At 34.3% G+C, this 24700-nt stretch overlaps 1 protein-coding gene across 4 annotated transcripts in view; it reads left to right on the forward strand.

Moving 5' to 3' along the window:
• The window catches only part of LOC123715005, a 60717-nt gene that overhangs the window by 19038 nt on the left and 16979 nt on the right, over positions 1-24700 (forward strand). For 2 of the 4 annotated variants that reach the window (XM_045669768.1, XM_045669778.1), the window contains exons 3-4: positions 11380-15245; positions 17978-18206. In XM_045669768.1, coding sequence (XP_045525724.1) covers positions 11380-15245; positions 17978-18206 — 4095 coding nt within the window. Of the gene's footprint in view, positions 1-7399; positions 7555-11379; positions 15246-17977; positions 18207-24700 lie in introns of those variants that run through there. The other 2 variants (XM_045669786.1, XM_045669796.1) reach the window with 2 other exon arrangements.

Consider the following 24700-nt stretch of genomic DNA (forward strand, 5'->3'; position numbering starts at 1 on the left):
AAGTGTTTATCATGCACAGACCTGTCCTTTGTTTATAAAAATTCTTTGGACAATGATAGGCTGAAGTCTCTCACTCAAGATAAGATTATAGACTTCTTTTCAAAATAATAATTTGTGAATAATAATAATATAGAAATAATAAATCGCGAATTTTGATAAAACTTATATTTATTTGAGCCCTTGTTGTTATCAAAACAATTGTTATTTTGAACTCTTGATAATTTGAATTATATATATATATATATATATATATATATATATATATATATACAGTCGACTCTCGACACACATATATATATATATATATTTTCAGAATAATGTAATCTAAATCATTGGGATCCCTGACATAGGATTTTTTTACTTAAAAGGGTTCCCACATCTTACACACACACACATTAATGGACATACACATTGTAATGCACATGTACTTATAATAAATAAATATTGTTTTTAAAAATTATACTATTACATTTGAAAACCGCTGTGATGTACCTGATAATTATTATTTATTTGCCAGAATATGGCAATCTAAACATCGCATATTCTACCTGACTTATGGCGTGCAAAACTCTCTTAAAAGATAGAATTTTACATAGAAGTTACAATTACATTATGAGTCATATCATTATTGTCAATTCTTACTTTATCACTACATCATCATATTATTAAAATACATTATCAAATTAATATTATTTATTATTAAACGTGTGCCGTCTTGTCAGAAGCGCGACAAAGACATTTATTCTTTAACTCGCTTTTTATGTTGGTTAACGTTATGCTACATATTCAAGAACTGACCGCGGTAGTAAATACTTTAACGTTCTCTCGCCATAGACGTTGTTTGCTCTCGAAGACATATGATATATGAACTTAGATTGGAAATATAACACACGGTTTGGACAGATTTATTATATTATTCGGTTTTCCTAGTCCTATAAATTATATCACCTCCTATATAATATATATTCAGGTTTCGTGCCATGTAATTCCAATTTTGCGAAGTTTGCTACATTGAGATAACTGTCAAAATTGTACGTCTTTGTATGTTAGTTATTGGAATTATAGTCAACTAATTAATTATTATTTCGTCAATTTTTAAAATCGGCATCAGTTTCAAAGAATAATCTCTCTGTACTATAAAATATTATCTTAGTTATACTTGATGGAAGATAAAAACAGGAATTAATTTTGATTAAATTATTATATTAAAGATATTTAAAAGTGTTCTCAATCTATGTTAAATGAATATCAAAAGTAATAAAAGTGATGAGAGAAAAAGTGAAAAATATATTCTCCGTTGAGGAATGCACTTCCCTAAAACACATTGTCACTAAAAATAAAAGATTACTACAACCTTACTGATTAAATTATTTATCAAGTATTCGTGTCTTAAATAATATCTTATAACATGTCTTACAATGCTTCGCTTAGTAACAATTTTCTTGGTAATATGAATACTAATTTACATGACAAATAATATATTTACAAGCATGTAAGTGATACAAATTTGCTATAGATTGCAGCTAATGAACATGAACAAGATAAAGTTATCCATTTACAAAGAAATGTTTTATATGAATACCTTTATTAATCACCACCACATGAATATTATCAATATTGCATAATGATTGAAAGTGTGCCCTTGTGCGTTTACGAATATTTTTTTAAAATATTGTTGCCCGTGAATGAATGTATCTCTGTGATTTTATTGGCCACTACGTATCAATATATATTTATGTTAACAAATATAAAGTCTTGGTAAAAGGCTAGTAAAAGACTGCATCGTTGCCAAGGTTACAATCTCAAACCGGGTTATATATGTTAAATTCACTTGTGAACTATTTAACATAGTTTTACGCAGTCTATCTGTATATTAGTTTATAAATCCATATAATTATTTTATACTTATAATATTATTGTTTACAGAACCCATAGTACAATATTACCGAGTACTGATTTAAGTAGTCTTAAATTAGTTTGCAGACTGTTATGTTGCTGAGCGCCATCTATGTTTAAGAGTTGAAAACTGATAGTTAAAGTTTGAAATTCTACACGAGTGTCTTTGGTGGGAAATGATACAATCGCTCCATGAATGATCACTAGATGTCGCACACTCATAATTATTTTGTACTGTACAGATGTGTATAGACTGTATTTCTGAGATAGATCGTATATAAACAGACCGGGCTTGCACTCATAAATAATTGTTTCTCTAAATTTAAAAGGAAAATCAAAGCAAGATGCAATAACATAACTGCTATTACAATGTACTATATAGTCTATCTCTTCAAATGTAATACAAAGCAATTTTATTATACTTTATATTCTCATAATATGGTAATAAGACATTTAAACAGCTTACCTGGGCTTATGTAAACAACTATAAACCTGCATGGTTAATGAATTAACTTTATCTCACATCAATACTATTTACTTCGCCTAGGCTTCGCTTCTAGGCGGTGTTTTAATGTTACCTTTAATTAAGTAACTGTATATTTATGATACATTTAACACACACACGTGAAGTGTTCAATAGCTTTGCTTACAAATACGCACACAAACCTGGGCTGTTTATAGCTTCGTGTTTTATGGAGTTTTACGTTTTGTGTTTTATTTGTGATCAATTAAAAACTGTTTATAATTTGATATGGACTTGAGTATAAATACGTAGATATGTATTTGAGTAAAAAATTAAAAAGCTTTATTTCGTTTATACGGGCATCTAATAAGAAATGTGTTACATATATTTCTCTACGAAGGAAGTGCATCCTGTAGGTGGCACGTGGGAGGCACGAGTGGGTTGATAATGTATCGAAGGCGAACCTTTTAGGAAGTGACATTGACATACTTTACAACAACCATAAATACAAAGACAATAAACTAAAATTTCGAATAAAGTAAAGATTTGAATAATTATACCATAGATATCATCGTATAATATTTGTATATCTGGGTTTAAAACTACTAGATAGATTTCGAAATATTTTTACTATTAGAATTCTACGCTATCATATAAAGTTTCTCAGGCAATATTTGTAAAATATTAAAAGTCTCCAGCAGTAACAGGCGACTTGCAGCTAAAAGGAATTTCTTAAATTATTTATTTACTAAACGTATATTAATTAAATTGAATTGCAGATCTATACATGTATTTATCATTAACCTGTAATTACTACATCGATTTTATGTACAGCCGTAAGTAGCAAAAGACTATTTAATATAAAAAATCTATTATTAATAAAAAAATTGTATATTAACTATGTGTCGTGTTGCTCTCGAACATTTGAATCGTTGATGTCTTTTATATGACTTCCTAGATTGATAGCTTCAATATCACGAATTTGTGTAGACTGTAATGCAGTATATGTTGCTATGTATTAAGGTGTATTTAAATGCATGTCATTTTATTTCATCTACATTAACACGAGTTAAGTTGTTTAAATATATGTTAAATGGAACTCTGTTTGAAGCCGACTGTCAACTGGCTTTAATCGTTTAGTATATGAGCTAATAACAAACTCACCATTAAGGGTAAGGGGTTGCCAAGCTGGATTAACAAAAAACTAAATTAACTTATTGAAGGATTATATATAAGTGACACTTATGTTACCTACAATGTATATGTGTTGCCGACCTATTGGACATTATCAGAAAAGATAAGGTTGTATTACAATTTTAGAGTGTGGGATAAATTGGTTTGCGCTTCTATTTTTTAACTAAAATATATATAATGTAACTGCTTACTAATGTTAGGTTATATAACTCACTCACGGAATAAAATCCTTTGGTACTACTAGATAGTGTTTTGTTAACTATTTAAGCAAAGTTGCTAGCCTAGAATCCTGTACAGCTGTGAATTATAACTCTAGTATTATTTCTTTTTTATCAAGCCTTTGAGCTGTTGTAACCCTTTACATCCACGCTAATTAGATTAAATTATAGATTATTGCCCCAGTATTATAAAATAAACTTAATATAGGTTAATACTGTGATAGGTTAGGTAAAGATCAATGTTTTAATGAGCGTATATATTATTACTATAAGTGTTTAATAACACTCTAGTATCAACATAACAACGTTTTATGAAAAAGTATTTATTTAGTTAAAACATCAGTAAAACAAAGTAACAATAAAAACCCTACAACACACACAGCCTTTGACTTAACGATTTCAAAAGCGAGATATAAAAATTACATATAACTAATTTAAATTGCAAAGCGAACTGTTAGAGGAGGGATATGTCAATTTATTGGTTAATATTCTATTCATACGGAATTCCTTGTTAAATCTCTATCCACTGTAGTACACGGATGGCTTGAAACAAATATCCCTTTTATACGCCAGTCTCACGTTTGTGTTTATCAAATAAATGTCCTGTTAATGTATTGTGTCGGATTAACAATAAAACTGTTGAAAAATGACTGTGGACATTTTCAGCAACTCCAAGAAGGCCTTTCGCCGAGTCGTTTTAGAAACCTTGTTGTGTAATTATTTGCTATTATTATTATTATTTTCTTTATTCCTACATCATTATGTATTTGCAGTGTATATTCGCGGATGCTTGGTGGGCCCATGCGACTTCTTAAATACAAAGAGTCTCCACGTGAGTTGTGTGCTGCAATATTGCGGGCTACTCGATTGTGAGGAAGTTGCATGGATCTTGTTAGCGCTGCTTTTTAAGCTCTCATGTTATTTTCAAACTTGTATATCCTTTCTATAACATGTTTATACGTATCTGATTGACCTTCTTGTAAGATGCGTTATGGTTGAGACCATAAATAATATTTAAAAAAAAAAAAAATTTTTAAATTTTGGTCCTGTGACATCTTGTTAACGCTGCTTTTGCTCGCTGTATTGCGATACTTATTCGTTGAGCTAGGAAAGCATCAGCTCTGGAGTCACCGATACTATCTACCAGGCGCCAACTTCACGCTTTAATCAGCGCTTGTGCACTTGAACCAAGAGTCTCTATTCCAAAGGGAAGAAATCTTTTATTTGAGCCTTATTTCCCGCCTTCCTCTGTGGCCTTCCCAGATTTTTTGCTTGTCCGAATGAGGTGAGACGGGGCAAACGTACACATGTAGCATTTTTAATTATTTCTATGTAGGTTAAGAAAATTGAAAATACGGTATATTTGATGTTTTGTTCAAATAAAATAATAATATTTAGATAATATAGCAAGAAAAGGCGTAAGATAATTTAGATTATTGCTTACATCAAAACATAGCCTTCAATTTGCTTCGCTATTAATATTCTGAAAAAAGACGAGAAAAAAATCAGTGTTTGTCATTAGGGTACTCTATGCACAGTGATTACATAATTCTAGTAAATGCGTAATTTTAGGTTATTCTTTGAAATAACCATAGACGATAATTAAAAGGTGAAAGTTTATATTTGTAACGCTTTCACGCGTAAACAACTTTACAAATTTCAATTGAAGCAAGAACTTCCACAGACCCTCTAATACATATAACATTGGCCTCGCGTAGGAGAATAGTATTTAACAATAAAATAACAGTTTAACAGATTTCAGACATCTATATCGGAGTTCATCAATTTTATTACTAAAATCTAAAAGCTTTTTTAGTAAAAGCTGGATTAGCTTTATAAATGGACTCCAGGTTCAAGCTGCAAACGTCAGTATCCTACAGAACCACATGGGTCGTAAACCTTCGCTCTTTGAGTTTTTAAAGTTTTTTGTGCTGACAAGTTCAACGCCGTCACGCTAAGAGCCTCAAACGGAAGATGACCACAAATTTCGAGGTCTTACCAATTATTCTGACTGTACTTTTTATCTCTTTGTATTTTGATTCATACGTATTTTTTTTAGAAGCTCATTTTAATCTAGTTATAAAAATCGACGCTTCTGTGGGCAAGATTTATTTATGGAATGTAATTTTTTAAATAAATAAAATACATATTTACAATTCAGCCAAATTCATTATATTTATTATTATAAATATTATATTTCATTCATTTTCGATTTGATAGTTACAATACTACTTTAAAATTATATACGCAGCCTAACATGGCCGCATCTATGCACTGGACTGTTTTGACCATTATAGCTAGTTGTCTCTAACACTCTCGTGACACTTCCCTAATGAACGAAAGTGACAAAAGAACGTATTATGAATAAAAACAATTGAACATGTGTTTCGTTTTTGAACCGATATTTTATTGTTATAAATGAATTTCGGTATTTTTGTAATCACACACCATTAACATACACAAGTAATTTTAGGCTAAATAGTTTCAGTTTGTCACAATAAAACAAATGTAATTGAACTATTTTAAAACTAATGTTTTAACCATAAACAAAGTCAATAGAAATTGAACAGCAATTGCGAGGTACGCTTATGGAAACCCTAAAACCGATACTCGACCCTCCAATGTTACGGTCTATGGTTTCACCTGTCTCACTTGCGAGGTAAACTCCAGTACGTTACCAACATGCGAGAACTAAACAGCGTGCCTAGTGCCTTTAAAGCCAGGTAAGAGGGACACACGCAAATGTGTAGGCGTCCGTGTCACGAACAATTGGCTCAGTAGTCTATATACCTGCGCCTAGTTGTTTGGTCTAGTTGCAAGTTCATTGTTCGACTAAGTTTAATGCGAGAAAGGTCTTAAAAGCCGCAGTTGCTTTTTGGAAATCTGGTCTTCGCTAGGCTGTGTTTCGTCTGTCGTCACCGGTCACTTACGACTTTTTAAACATTTGACTGAGTTTTGTTGTTGGCGTTGAGACGTGCGGTGAGTCAAGTTATAGTGTTGTGAATAGTCAAAATATATCACGATATACAGGAACAAAACACTTGTAAGTACGTCATTAAAAGCCTAATTATATTGTAATTAATAACAATAATATTATGAACTATGGTTCATTAGATCCTATAATCCTTTGCTTTTGTAAATGTTTCAACCTTTTTGTAAATCTATTATGCATTCCATCTTTGGCTATATCTTTTGTAGATATAATTGTTTGTTAAATATTCGTATTATTTTATTGTTATTATTACAGTTATATTATTCGTAATATTTGAACAATTTAGAAGTACTTTAAGAGGGCCCACTGTACACAGTGCACAGATTTATCAGTAATATTTGTAACTTAACTGCCGTTAATAAAAAAAACAGTGCGCCTCAACCCTTAAGCCGCGTGTTAATAAGGATGTTTATATAAACATTAATCATTAATTTAAAGTTTTGCATTATTATATGTATTCGTTATATTGGTTTCTATAGTTTAAGCAACATTAACATAACGTAATTCACCAGCAACATAAAAAAGATTTATAATAAAATATATACACAATTCAATTTCCATAAAATGTTTTTATCGATCATTGCTCGCAACACTAGAATAGCAAGCACAGCAGTCGCCGGGCACCATGCGCACATCCGCTTGCGCGTTCGACTTCGCGCTCGTTTCCAGCCCTAACCGAAACTTTTTATCTTATTGAGTGATTAACAGTTATAGTGCTGTGTTTAATTTGTGCCCATCCAAATTGTATAAATGTGATGAAGCCATATGAGCATTATATGAAGCCTTCGTAAGTGAGTATCATATATCGTGTAATTGGATAAAGATTAGTGTGACATTGTTGGATTTCGAATTAAATTTTAAACCGCGCATAACGGTTTTGAGTCTTGAAGGTTTTAAGGGGCGTCGTATGTTTCAGTAAACTGCTACAGAAATTATGTATTACGTGATTTTAATGTTTGATTCAAAGTTTCTTCTGAAGAAACAAAGGACAGACTTGTAATGTCATTATCTACGTAAGTTCACGTTGTTGTACTACGTATAAGAAGAGAAACAAAATTTGTTCATTTTAATATTGTTTTCTTTGAAAGAAAAATTCCAAAAACGTTTAATATTGATGTAATAAAATAACAGCCTATAAAATTGCGTAGCTAACAATACTCCGTAACAAATGTATATGAAATCAATTTTTGCATGGTTTTTGATTTCTTTCGTAATGTACATTTTTTTTATCGAATATTTAATTCATACAATTAACGTATTATATCTTTCATAAGCTTTCGTATAATGCCAGTTCAAGGTAAACATAAAGAACATTGCCGCCTACACTTAGGTTCAAGTATCTTTTTTGTTATTTAACTCAAATTACATACTAGTTTAATAAACATATGGGATTTTAAACCCTGTGAGTTCGAATGCCAGTTACATAAACGGATCTGTCCGAAATTTTCACTCTGGTTTTATATAATATTTTGAGTCTTAGATAGAAAACTAATAAGGCAAATTAAGCGTAGAAGGCTGATTACCTACTTGCCCTAAATAGGTGATAAGTGATAAAGACGCGGAAACGTGTTTTTAAGGCCCGTACGGGATTAACACATACTAAATGCCCTAAATAGCAAACCCTTGCCCTTTTACCGATTTTATATCGTTTAGAAAATAAATCATTGAACAAAATATATTTGACTTATGTTATAGTTTACGACAACGTAACTTATAATATAAGGTATATAAAATAAATTCAACTCCGATTTATATATGTATATATTTATTAATAAGTTATATTCTATATTATCTGCACTACGTATCGCGCACTCATACTCTAATTTACTGCTTAATTAATATACCGTTTTTATTTGTTCTAAATAGTCTTCGGGATTATTGCCGTCAAACTAAAAATATATATATGTATATGTTCTCTCTATTGCAAGATTTGTTTTAAATAAACATAATTGTAATATAATTTTATTCTCATAATTCAAATTACCATAATGTATAATTCAATAACTACCATGACCTCGATGAATTGTCTTTATTGTTAACTTTACAGGTCACAGATGTTCTTACTTTGTAACAAACAATATATATAAAGAATAAAATATGTGTTGAATAATAATCAAAATTAAAATTACTTTGTATGTGTTTCAGAACAAAGTTCCGTAAGATCCATAAGAACTCTTAACTGATAAGTTCCATTAAAATTAAGTTCCTACTAGAAAGCTAAATGTTTAACATAATACGGACATATAACGACCAATGTTTTAGCCATGAGTTGTTTAATCTATGGCGGAATATGCTTTAACAAGTCAAGTCAGTGGATATGAACCCTCTTTCTATTAAGAATATCCATAGCGCTACATCACCTGCATCATGAGCAGAAACCACGTACATATATCCTTACTTACACACGATCACACAGCACAGCCGAATTAGGAGCAACTTAGTTACGTGTATTGAATAATTTTTATTGATTTTTCCTTTTCTAAATTTTTGATCCGTTTTGTAAATATTATGCATTCCATCTTTGGCTATATTTTAGTATAATTGCTTTTAATATATACAATTTATGTTTGCTGTACTGTTACTAATTAAATAAATAAATAAGTAATTATAAAATTGTCTAATAGCAATAAGATAATTTTCAATTACACCAACACGTTAAACAAGAACATTTAATGAGTGCAGAAAGATTTTGATTTTAAAACAAAATTAAACCTAAGTACTGAAGTTAATTTACGAACCATAAGCGTGTCCAGATGCCGTTAAACTATTAACTGAAACTGTGTCTCAAGTTAAAGTTATACAACGGCACTTGAGGATTTTATATATAGTAATTAAATTTGAATATTATAGTTAAAATCTCAGTTATAGTTCGTTGCGTGTATACTAGTGGTATAGCCAACGAAAATCAGGAAAATGTACTAAAAGTATCTTTTCCAAAAATAAAGGTCAACCAATCTCTATTTTTTTTAAATATATTGAAACCATATCAGTAACAAAAACAGTGTTGGCCTAGTAGCTTTAGCGTGTGACTCTCATCCTTCTTATTATGGGCGCATTTAAAAATCGTTCGAACGGTGAAGGAAAACATCGAAACTGGCTTGCCTTAGACCCAAGAATGTCGTCACCGTGTGTCAGGCAAAGGAGGCTGATCACCTATTGCCTATTAGATTGACAAATGATCATGAAACAGATTCAGATTCGAGGCCCAGACATAAAAAAGGTTGAAGCGCTACTGATTTATTTGGTTTTAGAAAATCTATAAATAGTAAGCTATATTTTGTTAGGTGTCTCTTTTCTCACATTTTCTATACTTTTATTGTCACTATTACGTTCTATTTGTACTAAGTATTTGTATTTCAGGCTGAAACTGGTATACTAATTTCTTAAGTCTCGTACACACGTCAACTTTATATGTTATGTTACCTCTAACCAACGACGTCATTATGTTAATGTTTATACGTAATATGAATACTTAACACTTACATTGTATATATTAAGGTGAAACATTTGTACTACATTGTATGCGTTGGTTTGCCAATAAAGGGCTACTTTTTGTAGGTAGAGGTCGTTATTTTACAAAGTATAATTCAAATCACATTGACATATCCTTTAGTTGAGTTCTAAACAAAAGATTCATGTTAGTTTCAGTAAAACATTTATGAAACAGTCATTTACATTTTAGATAGTTAGGAAGTTCTTTAGAAAAAACCAACATATATATCAGTACATGTGGGACAATTTGAGAGTTGTTAAGGGTAATTCAATTCGAAAATTTTAATTATAATTCATGTTTTTTATTATATGTTGTTAGAATTTACTTACTGTGCTTTGTTAACAATTACCTAGTAATTTCTTCCAATGCCTATCATAAGTGACCAATTCAAAATTTTAATAATAAAAATTATTTATGTTTACGAATTTAGAAATACTAAGGTGGGACATGGCACACAAAAGATTGGTAAACACTGCTCTAAAGGATCACTGACAAACGTCAGTATCATAGACGGGAATTTCATTTTGCTTGCAATTATCTGGTCTAAGGCGGTTCGGCCCACTTTTTAATATTACCATACTCGAAACAAATTACACTCTTAATTATCGTAGATTCTCTGCTGTCATTGAATGTATTAATTTCTTATACTAATACATAGTTTATCTAAGCATGGTTCGTGTAGCGTGCTGCTTTCAAATCACGACGAGGGCCACCCATCCGTGCTGCTTTCTACTGATCACTGCATTTTCATTGCACTCACACTTCCTCATCTAATATTTACACTGAAAATATTTTATCTTTCAAACAAAACTTCGTCCGGTACGATTTGCAATCTAATTGTAACTTGAAGTTTTACTTTAATTGAAATATCGCTAAGTGATTGTGATTTACAATTTACAATTCGAGCAACAAAAATATGTTATTACTGTGTAGATGCGTGCGCGATGTGCGATTTGGACATTTATTTGTACTACATATTTAATTGTAGTTGTTGTGTAATAAAACGCCTTCTGAATTTTATTAGCAAATGTTCACGTATATATGATTGCTGTAGCTTTATGTTTATATTTTAAGTAGTTTTACAAATAATTCATATTTAAAAATTGTACCACTTCGTTTTCAGATTGGGGCGTCAATAGTGAGCCGGGCGAAGTGAGTGAACCTGAGGCCGGTCGTATGCGTCCCGAGGACTACCGCCTTGTGTTCCTCAGCTCGGATTCGTCGTGCCGTGAGGACACGGAAGACTCTGCCTCCACTGCGTCCTCCGCCGCGCCCCCCGTGGCCGACGACTGCGACTGGGATTACTTCGAGCCCGGCGCGGCGGCGGCGCAGCCTCCACCATTACAACCACCTCCCAAACATACTCCACAAGACTGCCAACGCGCCTGCTCTTGCGGCGCTGAACCACGTTTCGTCGCCGTTCCAGTCCCCGTACCTGTGCCAGTCCCGGCTGCCCTTTGGCCCGCCTTACTCGCATTTACGCCGCAAACTCCGCCGACTCCCCATTGGAGCACTTACCCAGGGTTTCCACCCCTCGATGCCGCCGCTCTCGCTCGAATCACAACGGCCGCCGCCGTTGCTGTCACCGCAGCCGCCACCGCTAACGCTTTACCTCGAAATCGGCTTGAGATGACCGTCGAAAGGACTGATAAAGCCATACAGTCCGAATCGCAAACGCTCGAACTCGGCGATAACGATAAGAGCGATAACAATATCGACCCAGTTCAACATGAAACGTCAAACGGTATAAAAGTAATCGCAGAGGACGACTGTCTTTCGGTTTTGTCAGAAGGCACAGAAGCTATGCCTGATCATCTGGACGCTGAAAAAGCTTTTCCTTCATCTAATGAGTCGGCTCAATCTAGTGATTCTGAGAAGGGCGTTGCGCGGAGGAGCTATGACCTAAGAAGCGCAGCCCCGGAGGAGCCCCCTACGTCGGACGAGGACTCCGATGACTCCGGCGGCGGGGGCGGCCAGTTTTCAAGAGTGTTTGTTGTTAATCCCACTTCTTCATCTTCAGAAAACGATGAAAACGCTGACAGTAGTGGCATTGATTGTGACGACTCCTATGACAAAAAATCGGACAGCTTAGAAGTGGTAGCTATGGAGCTTGCGTTACAAAACGATATTAACCTGCACGATTATCAGGAGGATTCTTGTTCTAATAACAATGTTGTTGTACTGCAATCTCTTAATTTTACTGAAGAATATTCCGTTTATCCGATTCAAAACAAAAGAATTTTGGGAAATGAAAACCATCAAATTTCAAATTTTTGTGATACAAATATGCTCTCGAGTGAAACTAATGAAAAATATAACAGTTTTACTGAAGCAAGTAGTGATAAGGATCTAAACAGTTTCGATTCTTTAAATCAAAATTCACAAAGTGGAAATTCCTCGGATGTTATTGAGTGCGATTCTTTGGATAATTCATTTAACTTTGATTGCAATATTAAAGTTACGGAAAACTTTAATATGGAATCCTGTAATAATAACGCGGAATTACAATCAAGCCCCACGACAATACCGAGTGCTATAATACCAGAACCGGTTCCTTCGCCGGAACCTACCTTCGAAAACTCAAATAAATCATCATTGCCACCCGTACAAAAAATTGATTTGTTTAAAGGTATTGAACGTACGCTTAGTGAATTATTGAAGAAAGAATTAATGGAGGGCCGCGATGAGGAGAAAACGCACATTTCGCGGCCGGTTTGCGTTGAGACGGAGAGGGGCGCGGGCGCACCTGTGGAGAATTCAGTTTGCCGCTCGCGCACAGCCGGTGTGGACGGGTCTACGCGTTTCACTAGCTGCGTTATGATAACGCACGATCGTGTCTCCGTAGTCACGTCAGACACGACGCGGCTAATGCAAGATATCACAGTGCACCACACAAATTTAGACAACGAACCAGACCCTAACGCAAGTGCACAACAAAACGAAACTAACGAACGATTATCCGACGACGAATCTGCGCAACCTTCAGCTGGAGTGACTGTTGTTAGCAACGCCGACACTCTCTCTGCAGTTGTGTGCCTCGAGGACGGACTGGCCGATGATGATTCTTGGGTCGACGACGTCAGCCATGACGATGAGGAAGCCACCTCTCAGTCAGATTCCGACTCAGGGGATGAAGCGAGCTTACCTGCCCGGGCAGATGATTTCGCATATTGTAGGCGTTCCATAGACTTCACATTACATACAATAGTAGAAGAAAGTTGTGAAGAAAGTGAGACTGAGGCCACAACAAAAAAGCCACGTCCTTTATCAACAACGGAGCTCGAAAAGTATTTTTTCTTTGGATTAGGCGACGGAAAAAATATTCGGGATGACGATGACCATGTATCGGACACCTCTAGTGTGTGTAGTGAGGACAGTGAATCGATAGTTGATAGTGAACAACCCAGACAAAGTGGTGATAGTGATGAGCTTGTGACCTCTAGGTTAGAAAAATATTTTTTGTCCGGTTTTATGGGTTTCAACCAGGATCGAAGGGATTCAGATGGCTCAGGAAGTGTGGGAAGTGACAGTGAAGGGAAACAGAGCCCGGAGCAAAGACGAAAACGCTTGGTTCGTGCTCGAGGTACACCGCGATCACATTCTTCGTCCCTAGACAACTTACTCGCTGGTGAGGAACCATCACAAGAAAACCAAGAAATTTCAGATGGCTCAAGCACAGAATCCGATAACTGCAATGAGTCACTGGAGCGATTGGATTTGTCAAGTGAAACGAAACGGAAAAAACAAAATAAAAAGCTGCGAAGTTCGCCCGCTGACGAGCGGCGTCAGTCTATGGAATTTCCTGAAGAAACCCGTGAAGATACGAGGTCAGTATCAGAAGGAGAGGATGGCCGTTCAAGCCCTCGACCTGAGTTCCCACCTCTTGGATCAGAACTTTCTGAATCAAAGAAACAAACTAGTCGTGATAGCGGTTTTGTTGGCAGCTGTGACGATTTATTAAGAAATGGCGATTCAAGTTCTGACTTTACAAAATCTCACGAACCTAAAACGGAATTAGAAGAAATTATAGAAGAAGTTAGACCCGATACAGATGAACGTATAGAAAGAACACCTTCGTCACGCCCTCCACCGAGTACACTTTCAAGGAAAGATAGTTTTAACAACTGGTCTTCAGATGAAGAAACAAATTTGATGATGACTAAAATGAGGCAGTTCTTCAAACAAATGATTAATTCTACAAACGTACGAACATCTACGCCGGCCTCTTCGAACTCTGAAAGTCCTCCGAAACCACCGAAACCACCGCAGTTACTTTATTTTGAAACTGAACTAACGAGATTAATGAAAACAGTTCCTGGCATCAGAGATGAAGAGGTCCGAGAGATAGTGGAGTATTTATCAAGCGAGGATACGTGGAGTGACTCTTACGACTCATCAGATTATGCCGGGTCTGACTTGGAGGTCTCAGCAAATCGATCTGCCTTAAGAAAACAGATATCAGATAGTTGTCGCGAAATAATTGACGAATTTGATAAAGGCAACAGTGAACAGGGTTCTCTTGAACGTGACGCCGTCGGTGCATACCAGAGACTGGCTGCAACCCTAGGTCGTGTGGGTGACGGTTCCCCACCTTTGTTTGGTAAAGTGATGCGGCATATAGGCGGGAGACTAGTGGCATTGATGCACGAAGTGTCGGCAGGCGCATCGCCAACCACGGATGACGATAGTGCGTCTGAACCGGGAGCGCTGGCACGAAGTCGATCTCATGATATTCTAGAACAGACTGCGAGTAGGGGTAGTGTCGCGAGTGATAGTGAAAGATTTTCGTGGCGTGGTAGCTTTGAGTCAGCTTTATTGGCGGCTGACTCGAGAGGCACATTAGGGGGCGGTGGTTGTGAAACTAGGAGGTCCCCAGCCGGGGCTGATTTAGTCGCTCTCAAAACACACTCAAGGAGCTGTGGAGCGATAAGTGGTAGCGAAGATCGCTTATGGCGAGGACGGCGAAGGGCCTCCGCTCCAGATGCTGAGGTAAGATTTTCTTCACATCGTTACACAGACATTATCAATCATTAAACAGGCAATCAGAAAAGGCAATCATTGCATGAAACGTTAACAAACTGACAGACTCCTAATCATAATTACATAAACAAACATCAGCTGTTTCGGGTATAAACTATGTTAAAGTGAACAATGTAAGCCCACATAAACTAAATTTACACAAACAAGTATTTCCATTGCGTATAAGTGTTGGCAATGTTTATTACAACATATTGATAACATTATCTTAGATAGTGAAGTTAACAAAGGCAATCTATATCGATGATGTTTAAAATAGACTACATTAAAATGAATCGTTAAAGCCGTAATTTTTTTTAAATTATTACACTAATTAAAAATCGATTTGAAAATTAACAACAGGGAATTTATAGAAAAGATTTAAATCTAGGTATTCAAATTAAAGCATTTACTAATTAACTACTTATTTTGTAATGTCCTACTCCGATGATATAAAATTTCAAGCAACAAAACCTTTAAAGTAATTTCTCAATTAGCAACCCATTATAAATAACTTTAAAGCTTATCTCCGTCTGCGTTCATTGATGACTGCAAGGACAAGACAACACAAACTATGACTTCCATGTGTCAAAATCCAACACGTTTTTGACAACTTAGTCACTTTTCTATTTCCTCCCTAAGAGCGTCTTAATTCGGAGGTCCTGGAGTCGATTTCGAACTGTTTTGTTTTCGTAAGTGACAATTAAAAATACTGACATGGACAATAAAAAACCTAAACGCTTATAAATGATTTAATTTTAAATGAAGTACTCCTTTAAATTATTTCCAAGTATGAAAACTGTGCAATAAACCATATCTGTTATAATTATAGGCTTTATCGGGTAACTATTTACATCTGAATTTATTTATAGATATAATTGTAAATTAGAATCTAACAAAAATTTCTATACGTAAATTCATCAATATTTGTAAGATTACTGAATAAATAGGACCGATATGAATGCTACATTCTCTCTTTCACATCTCTGAGTATCTTAGGCTATATTATTTCCACATATTATAAAAATATATCCAGTTGTGTGAAGCTGTGGAATATGCTAGAAATATAAAATTATATTATCTACATACTTATTAAAAGCCTTGTCCTTTAATACTTAATTGAATTGCATCATAAATAACGTTAATAGAATATTAATTAACGCAACAATGGATTAGACAGTTTAATAAATTACATCATGTAATTGCATGATATTATTTAATTGTAGTTCTACATCGTTTGTCTATTATCGAATGTTGTAGTAATAAGTAAGTTAAAACTTGTAAGTTTACTTATAAATAAGGAAACATGACTAAGACAAGATTTAAAAATAAAAAGATAACAATAACGGTAGCGAAAATGTAAACACAGCAATTTATAGTACATTCACTGACGACAAACAGGGCCGGATTTATGGGAGGGCAACCAGAGCTACAGCCAAGGGGCCTCCACAATAGACTTCGGAAAAAATGTTTTAAATTCCGACTAGTAAACAGTAGTAAACAATTTTTCTTGTGATATATTTTTTATGTTAAATACTAAATGAATCTACTTGATTTTACTTTTAATTATTGATTGAAAAATACGACTGAAAAAATTGTTCATTTTATTTGGAAAATAATTTTCGGCCAGGAGACCTCCACTCCTTCGTTGGCCCGAGGCCTCCAGACCTCTAAATCTGGCCCTGAAGACAACAATTACAAAAACGCAATTTTTCCGCGCACCACCACTATGTGGTACCAGCTGTCCACTTAAGTAATTCCGAACCAATTCGACTTAAGGTAAGCGTACCAATTATTAAAAGACCGGCAGCGCGCTCCCGAGCCTTCTGGCAGTGCGAGTGTTCACTTAACATCAGGTGAGCCACCTGCCCGTTTGCTTCCTATAACATATAAAAACTATTTTAAAAGGGGCTTGAAAGCAGTACAAACATCAATTCTAAAGAAGCGAGTGTTATAGGGATAACACATTCGACACTTAGGACATCTTACGAATATACTTGAGAATATTTGATAGGCCGTCGTTTTGCAACATAGTGTTGGTTGCACAATATTATCGGGGAGGAAATTTATGGATAAAAATCGATCACTAACAGACATCGAAAATGGTACATGTTGCCATTTAGGGATTGTTATGAGAAGTATTTCAATAAAAAGTTCTCTAACTTATACTGACATTCGTTACTTGAAAATTGTTCAAATTATTATATAGACAAAAATCACAACTCCTTATAACTTTTAACAGTATGTAGGAACCCATATGCTCTAAAATTTGCGTAGATACCTCAAAGACGACATCCGATTTGTATCAAACATGGACTGTTCCTTTAGTTTTAAAATAAATCATCGATATGACTTAGAACACGAGAAATTTGTATACAAACATATACATTTACGAAAACATGCACACGTGCTGGAAGCTTAAACCACACTGAAAAAAATATCGAATTTTAAATTACTAAAAATCCTTTATATTAATCGGTTGAAAGGCTTTCTCGACAACTCCAACGATTAAAACCAAATTGTAAAGTAAAGTAATGAAGGAGCGGTAATACTATCTGCAACTTGTAACAGTTAGAAAAGTGTAATTTCTAATCAAACAAAAAGTTTTAAAGTTGTTCCAACAAGTCCTTTCACATTTCCCCTGTTTGTTTGTTAAGTATTGTTATTTCATACAACCTTAGTTCAAATATGATATTTTCCAACAGTCTGAAGAGGAGCAAAGGGCAGGGTCGCTACCACGACTGCCATCGATAAACGGGGCTACCGCAGCCCCTGTAGGGCCTGTGAAGTCCGCCAGGTATCGGGCCCCAGGCTTCAGAACAGCCACCAGAGCAGCGTCGGCTCCTGGTCTTCATGCACCTAGGAGAAGACGACCGCTACCTACACCTCAACAACCACCTCCAGCTGCTCCAGCGTCCGCACCAAGTCTACAAGGTAAGCTCAAATTATGTATGTATAGTATGTAAAGCCTTTTTTTATACTAAAAGTACCAAAACATTCCTCACTACATAGTATCGTAGCAGTTTGTCGTGCAGACTAAAACTACATATTACAATAAATTTAAATAGAACGAAGCGCAAATGCTGAACAGAGATTTGAAAAACATAAAAATTTATACGGACAGTTTTTGTGGGCTAATACAATGATAGTACACCACCGTCTCTCAAAAAAACTGAGAAGGATAAAACAATTGAGCCTTATCTTCAACGAGAAGCGGATTTATTGATTATTATTTTTATTAAAAGTATTTGGACAATAGACTTAAAACATTTGCAATATGAAATTGCTACTATCAAAGTAAATTAGTGTATATATTTTTATATAAATATGATATGTTTCGATAAATATACACAGTGCTTCTTCTATGAATGCCTGATATTTAGGGTGCTTGGCGATACCCATTGTAAGCACCACCATCCAATAAGGCATTTTTAAGTGAGACTGTTTTCTTAAATTCATTTAATTTTTGCATACATACCTAGTTCAATTCTGTTCTGTTCCGCTGTTCTTTTGTTCTCAAACATTATATTTAATTTCCCAACTAAAGTATGCTTTCATATTGAATACAAACTACGGAAATTATAAACACCGGAAGGAAATTGCCATGACACAGTTACCTTCACTCAGTTTCAATACTTTATTACTAAATTATTCACACATTAATTACCGCAATGACGAAAAAATGTCTAGTTGTAACTGACGTCATCTTGCCGTAAGTGAAAACAAAGTCAAGATATATGTTACATATATTAAAACAATAATGAAATAATATAACATTTAAAGTTAAGTAATTAATTAGCTATGTATTATTTAATGAAAGCAATTTTAACTGAAAGTGCGATGTTATTATTTTATTAACAATACACGTTTCGAATGCTTAGCAGCAGACGTTTAGGTATATTACGGTAAGTTAACTTACGAATAATACAATTGTATTACTATTTTAAAGTATAGAGTAAAATAACTTATAAATAATTATTAATTTATCAAAAATTACTGTTTAAAAATATTGATTTTCATACGTCAGTTACATGACACAAAACTTGTAAATATTGTCTTCGCCTATCTAATACTAACACAGTCTTAGAATTTAATTTTGTGGGAGACTGATTTTGTATGAATTAATAATATTACAGTAATAATCTATTATAATGACAATGAAGGGACTACTAATATTTGGTCGTAAAAACCGATAGACGAAACATACGATGACGTTGTTATTAGTACCTGCCTAAAGGCCTATATTTACTTTGATTAGTGCGAATGGAAGTGAATTACTAATCACTGGAGGATGATTAGTGCAGGTGTATAGTGGAAATAGTCGCGCTTCACTCGCAAAAATAATAGAACTCGCTTCTAATCACGTTACTACACAGCCATCTAATCAAATGCATTTATCACCTGCACTAATCACTAATCAAAGTGAAACAGGCCTTTATACTTTTCCCACAGAGAACTTTGATTTTGGTCAATATAACCGGTATGTTCCAAACGATGTCGTCGTAAACAGTTTTTACAGTTTATGTGTAATTTTATAATTAACACGTAAAAAACTTAAAGTTTGTTTACGAGTTTACATGCATGGTATATCGGACTTGCGCGACGCAATCTTGTCTCGAGAATTGTTTGACGGGCTCTTAATATTACGTATGTTTATTTAAAATTCATAAAGCTAGTTAAATTCAGTGGCGGTTGTTGTATTGTTGGATATGTTCAAATATATGTAAAATGAAATAATTCCTTTGAAGCTGGGTTTAAAGCATGAAGTTATAACTATAGAGGTAGTGGGGTTGCGACGCTGGATAAAAAAACTACCTTGACTTATTGAAGAATTCGTAAATCTAAGTGACACTTATGTTATTGGACATTATCGAGAATGTTAAATTACAATTTGTGAGTGTGGTAGCAACTAAAAGGCTCATATTGGCTTTAAGTGTGCGATGATTGTTAACATTTTATTTACGCTTTTAATTATGGTGGATGAAGGTGATAAGTGCAACTTTAATTTTTTTGGAAAATTGAAGTTAAAGTTTTACTACAATTTTCTTTTGTAAGTCGCTTAAATGATATGGCTTAAATTTGAATGCAAAGTAGTGTACATGATCATAAATATTTAGGGTACGTTGGTAATAAAACTCTTGCGATATTATATTAAAAAAAAAAACTGAACATAACTCCTTCTTGCATGAACCATGAAATGGAGTACCATACTTACCAGTCTTACGTGAAATTTCTAAATTCGTGGTGACCTTCGATATCTTTTTTAATATGTCCGTCTTTTTAAACGGTGTCATTTCATCAAGGCATAGGAAGGTCCTAGTGTGTACTAACCTCAATGTAAAACTAAATTCTCACAGCAATTTCCTTATCTATCAAGTCAGCCAATAAACTTAATAGGATCCTTAATATTTACCCTAAGTTATTAAACGAAAATAAAACAATAATTAACAAGTGCACTAAACTATGAAGAAACTCAATTACTAATAACCGAATAATTTAACCATTTTTTTATTTCCACAATGTACTTACACTCTTTTACACAAGCACTCCCCACCTTCCATCCCATCCATCCCTTTCCTACATTATCAGTCATTCACTTCTGGTATGTACAAATGTCTAAGCCATGTAAACCTGTATCTTGATTTGAGTAGTCTTAGAGTCTGTTTCACAATGTATGGATAAAGTACCAAATAGCTATGCAACACATAAATTATTTGGAAAATAAAAGTTCCGAATAAGGAACCGGACTCATAGCTTATGATTGACTTTATGTGACGAGTAGCGCTATCTGACAGTCGTGATGCGATATGCGTGATAAATAGCTTATTTGGAACTTATGTAGAACTTATCCGTACATTGTAAAACAGACCATTAGCATTCTATTTTTCTTTATATAGAGTATGTAACAATTGTTACAAACATACTATATAAAGTATAGTATACTTCCGCTCCCGTTGGAAGAGCGGAGTACCTGTTCCCTAGACTCTGTTCAGGGGCTCTAATATCTGCTAAAACAATGTAACTTGTTGTGGACTAAAGACATTTTGAATATCAATTTGTGTCTGTAGTATAATATAATGTTTTTAAAATTTTGTCAAGTAGCCCATTGCGAAATGTGCGAATAATATAGAATTTCCTCAACCTATTCATAGACACGTACTACAATGTATTCAAAATGCGTCTATTTCTAAATCGTCACGCCTTTCCGATCAACCTGACTTAAAAAGTAGACCAAACTGTTCATTCACCATTTTCTTTGTTCGTCATTCCTTCGTAAATAGCGGCATTTATGCGTAGTCCTACAAATACTTGACTACCATTGTTAATATTTAACATTTCTTATTATATTGATAACAACAATTCTGCATACCTATTTAAGACGAATTTTATTGGTCATGAATCTCGTCGTGGTCTTCATTACTGTAGGTTAAGTTAGCGTTGCATATATTTTTCCATTACCCATGTGACAATAAATAAAGCAGCTAAATAAAGAACTACATCAAGAACACTTGTTATACTTTCTTAATATAATATATGTCTATCTATATCTATATGTAGATCTTACGACATCCAAACCAATTGTAGGGTATACATTGTACCAGTAGATACTTAAGCAATACCAGCTACATGAGTTCTTTATTTAGGTGGATTAGTTCTTAAATCAACCCCCATAGGCCCACAATATTCCTATAATTTAAAAACATTAAACGCGTTAAAGTGCCAACCAGATTTATGTACAAATTAAATCATAAATCGTCTAAGAACTTTTCACAGTTTAGTCGTAATAATAATAGTCAACAGAAGCAATTCGGTCTTGACCGCGCAAGGCTATTGAAATGACATAAGATATTGCATCGTGGTCTTTAACACGTAATTGAAACAAGGTACTTGGCATAGTATTTTGATTTCGGGTCATAACGTAATGCCTTTCAAAAGCTCCGAACCGGATTTCGATATTCCGGGTCGAAAGAAGTGCTTAACTATCTCCTACAACCTTATTCGTCAACATACATTGCAATATAAGACTGACGTACATGCATGTAGAAATGTGCCCTTTTGGCAATAAATATTATTTACCAGAAAATTTTGAGGTTAGCACGAAATTGTGTAAAAATCATTATATTGTTACAAGGATATGGATCTCAATCGCTTTGTGTCCGCTATAAATATGAAGGCCACGAGTCACAAGTCAGAAACGTTGACGTTATGGTGACCTTATAAAGCTGCATAACTAATATCAAAGGTCGCTTAAGTTATAATAAGTCGGATATTTATACAAAAACGGGTTGACTATCATAGCATGTAAAAATAAAACAAAACATTTCGAATAAAATAAAATATAATCTGTATTTTACCCGAGTAATACACAACTTTATACACTTCATTCTGTGCCAATATGAGGCAGCAACTTTTCGCTGGCCACGATTGCTGAAAAGCATTTCAAACGTCGAATTATCTGCCCCCGCGCACATCGTTTCGGCTTAATATGTTTTTTTACGTAGCCAACCTTCTTATTAGATACATACGGGATATTTTGCTATGCGAGTGATTGTTTACGTTTCCGGAATAAAAACTGGGTCTAAGCCGTCTTCGAGTTTTGAGCTTAGCAACATATTTTGGCGATTTATTTTTATTTATACAGATGAGCGTTTTTATGCTTTAAACTTTAAGTTTCATTTTAATATAAAAGAAATATTGTGGGCCTATTGTGATATAGCAATAAAGCACCTCTATATCAATACATAATTTCTATTAGTTACGCAAGGCGTACCATTTCTTAAAACGCCGGCGACGCACTCTCGTGCCTTCATTTTGCCTCCTGATGTATATGAAAAGTGTATTAAAGAAGGTTTCTCTACTTTAAAATTATATACATATATTGCAAGTGGTAAAATGTATCGTAATTTAAAACTCGAGAAAGTTATCTTAGTTAAAAGCATTAACAATGACCAACCGTTTAATTGCAGATAGTTAAAATGTGAAAGTACGATGTCGTATAATTTGTATTTCCCACACTTAAAAACTTATTCATTTTTTTACTATCAATTGTGCGATGCCTTAATGATATTAAATACTTTCATTGTACAATTTGCATTATGAGAACCAATAAGCTATTCACGACTTGTGCCGCTGATGCAGTTTAGAAATTCAAGGCACAGTTTGTGAGTGAGAGCATTTTTTGTCCACGTTATCACGCATATGTATGTTGTCAATATTGAACTACTATTTAATAATATTTGACAACATACAGTAATTTAATACGGTCGTTGCTGAAACTCGTGCACTGATCTTTAGATTCTCTTTCAACTAATGCATCCAGTATATGGGCGTGGACGTCAATAGGTTGTGTCTAATCTTTCCCACATACATCAAACTTCGAAATCTCGGAAGAATTACATGAATTATATGGGAGTTTTAAAGTGGTTCTGAGCCTAGTATAGTAATGTGCCTACTATCTAGACTACCAGTTTAAAATCTTAAGTACTCACTAGACGAATGCCCGCATCCGCTCACATATGGGCCATCATTATACCATCGATCAAGTCATGAAATTAGTGTAAACAGTAGTGCAACAAGAAATATGAGTGTCAATAGTCGAGCAATTGAGGCATGTCACGTTTCTTGCAAAATTTTCGAAATGTCAACGGTGCGCAATTCATAGGATAGAAAGGTCGCCGGTACATACTCATGTAATCTATCATAATAGCTGGGCTGACGTTAAGTTATTGAATGAAAATCTCTAACCATAATAACCGTACCGTAGTGGGAGACCTTACTTTCAATATCAAAAATCTGTCACTGACAATTTAGATTCGTAAATAAGTCAAATGTCAAGAATCATCTGTCTGAAATTTATGTGTAACCCACAAGAAATAATGCAAATATGTCTAAAGACCTAGTTTTAAACAAAGACTAAACTATGGCGCACTTTGGTTGGCTTACATTTATAAGCCAATCACGAACACGCGACAGGATTCGTCATTCCACCTTTCGACCAATGAAACAAAACCTTTACACTGACTCTATTTCCTATCAATCATTTACTTCTTTGACGTAGTCTTAACTTATAGCCCTCAACTTCTCAAGTGTAGTTTAACAGTATTTAAAACTAGGTAAAAGCTCGGGCAAGAACATATTTATCGAGGTCGACTAGTAGAGGCTGTCCATATGACGTAATACGGATGAGTTCATTCCGTAACAGATTCGACTTCCTAGCTTATTTGTGAGATTCCTTACTTATGAATTTTTAAATTGATTATACAAATATCTCAATACGATAGATATATCAATCGAGCTCCCAAAGTCACAGCGCTACAGATATTGAAGAAACTACACCGAACATAAATAGTTTTTAAGATTGCCTAACATTGTACGTAACCGCCATCATGGCGTAGGTAAAGTGCATACAATCTAGTATTATTTATTAA

This window comes from Pieris brassicae, chromosome 1, assembly GCF_905147105.1.
Source record: "Pieris brassicae chromosome 1, ilPieBrab1.1, whole genome shotgun sequence".
Classification (NCBI taxonomy): Eukaryota; Metazoa; Arthropoda; class Insecta; order Lepidoptera; family Pieridae; genus Pieris; species Pieris brassicae.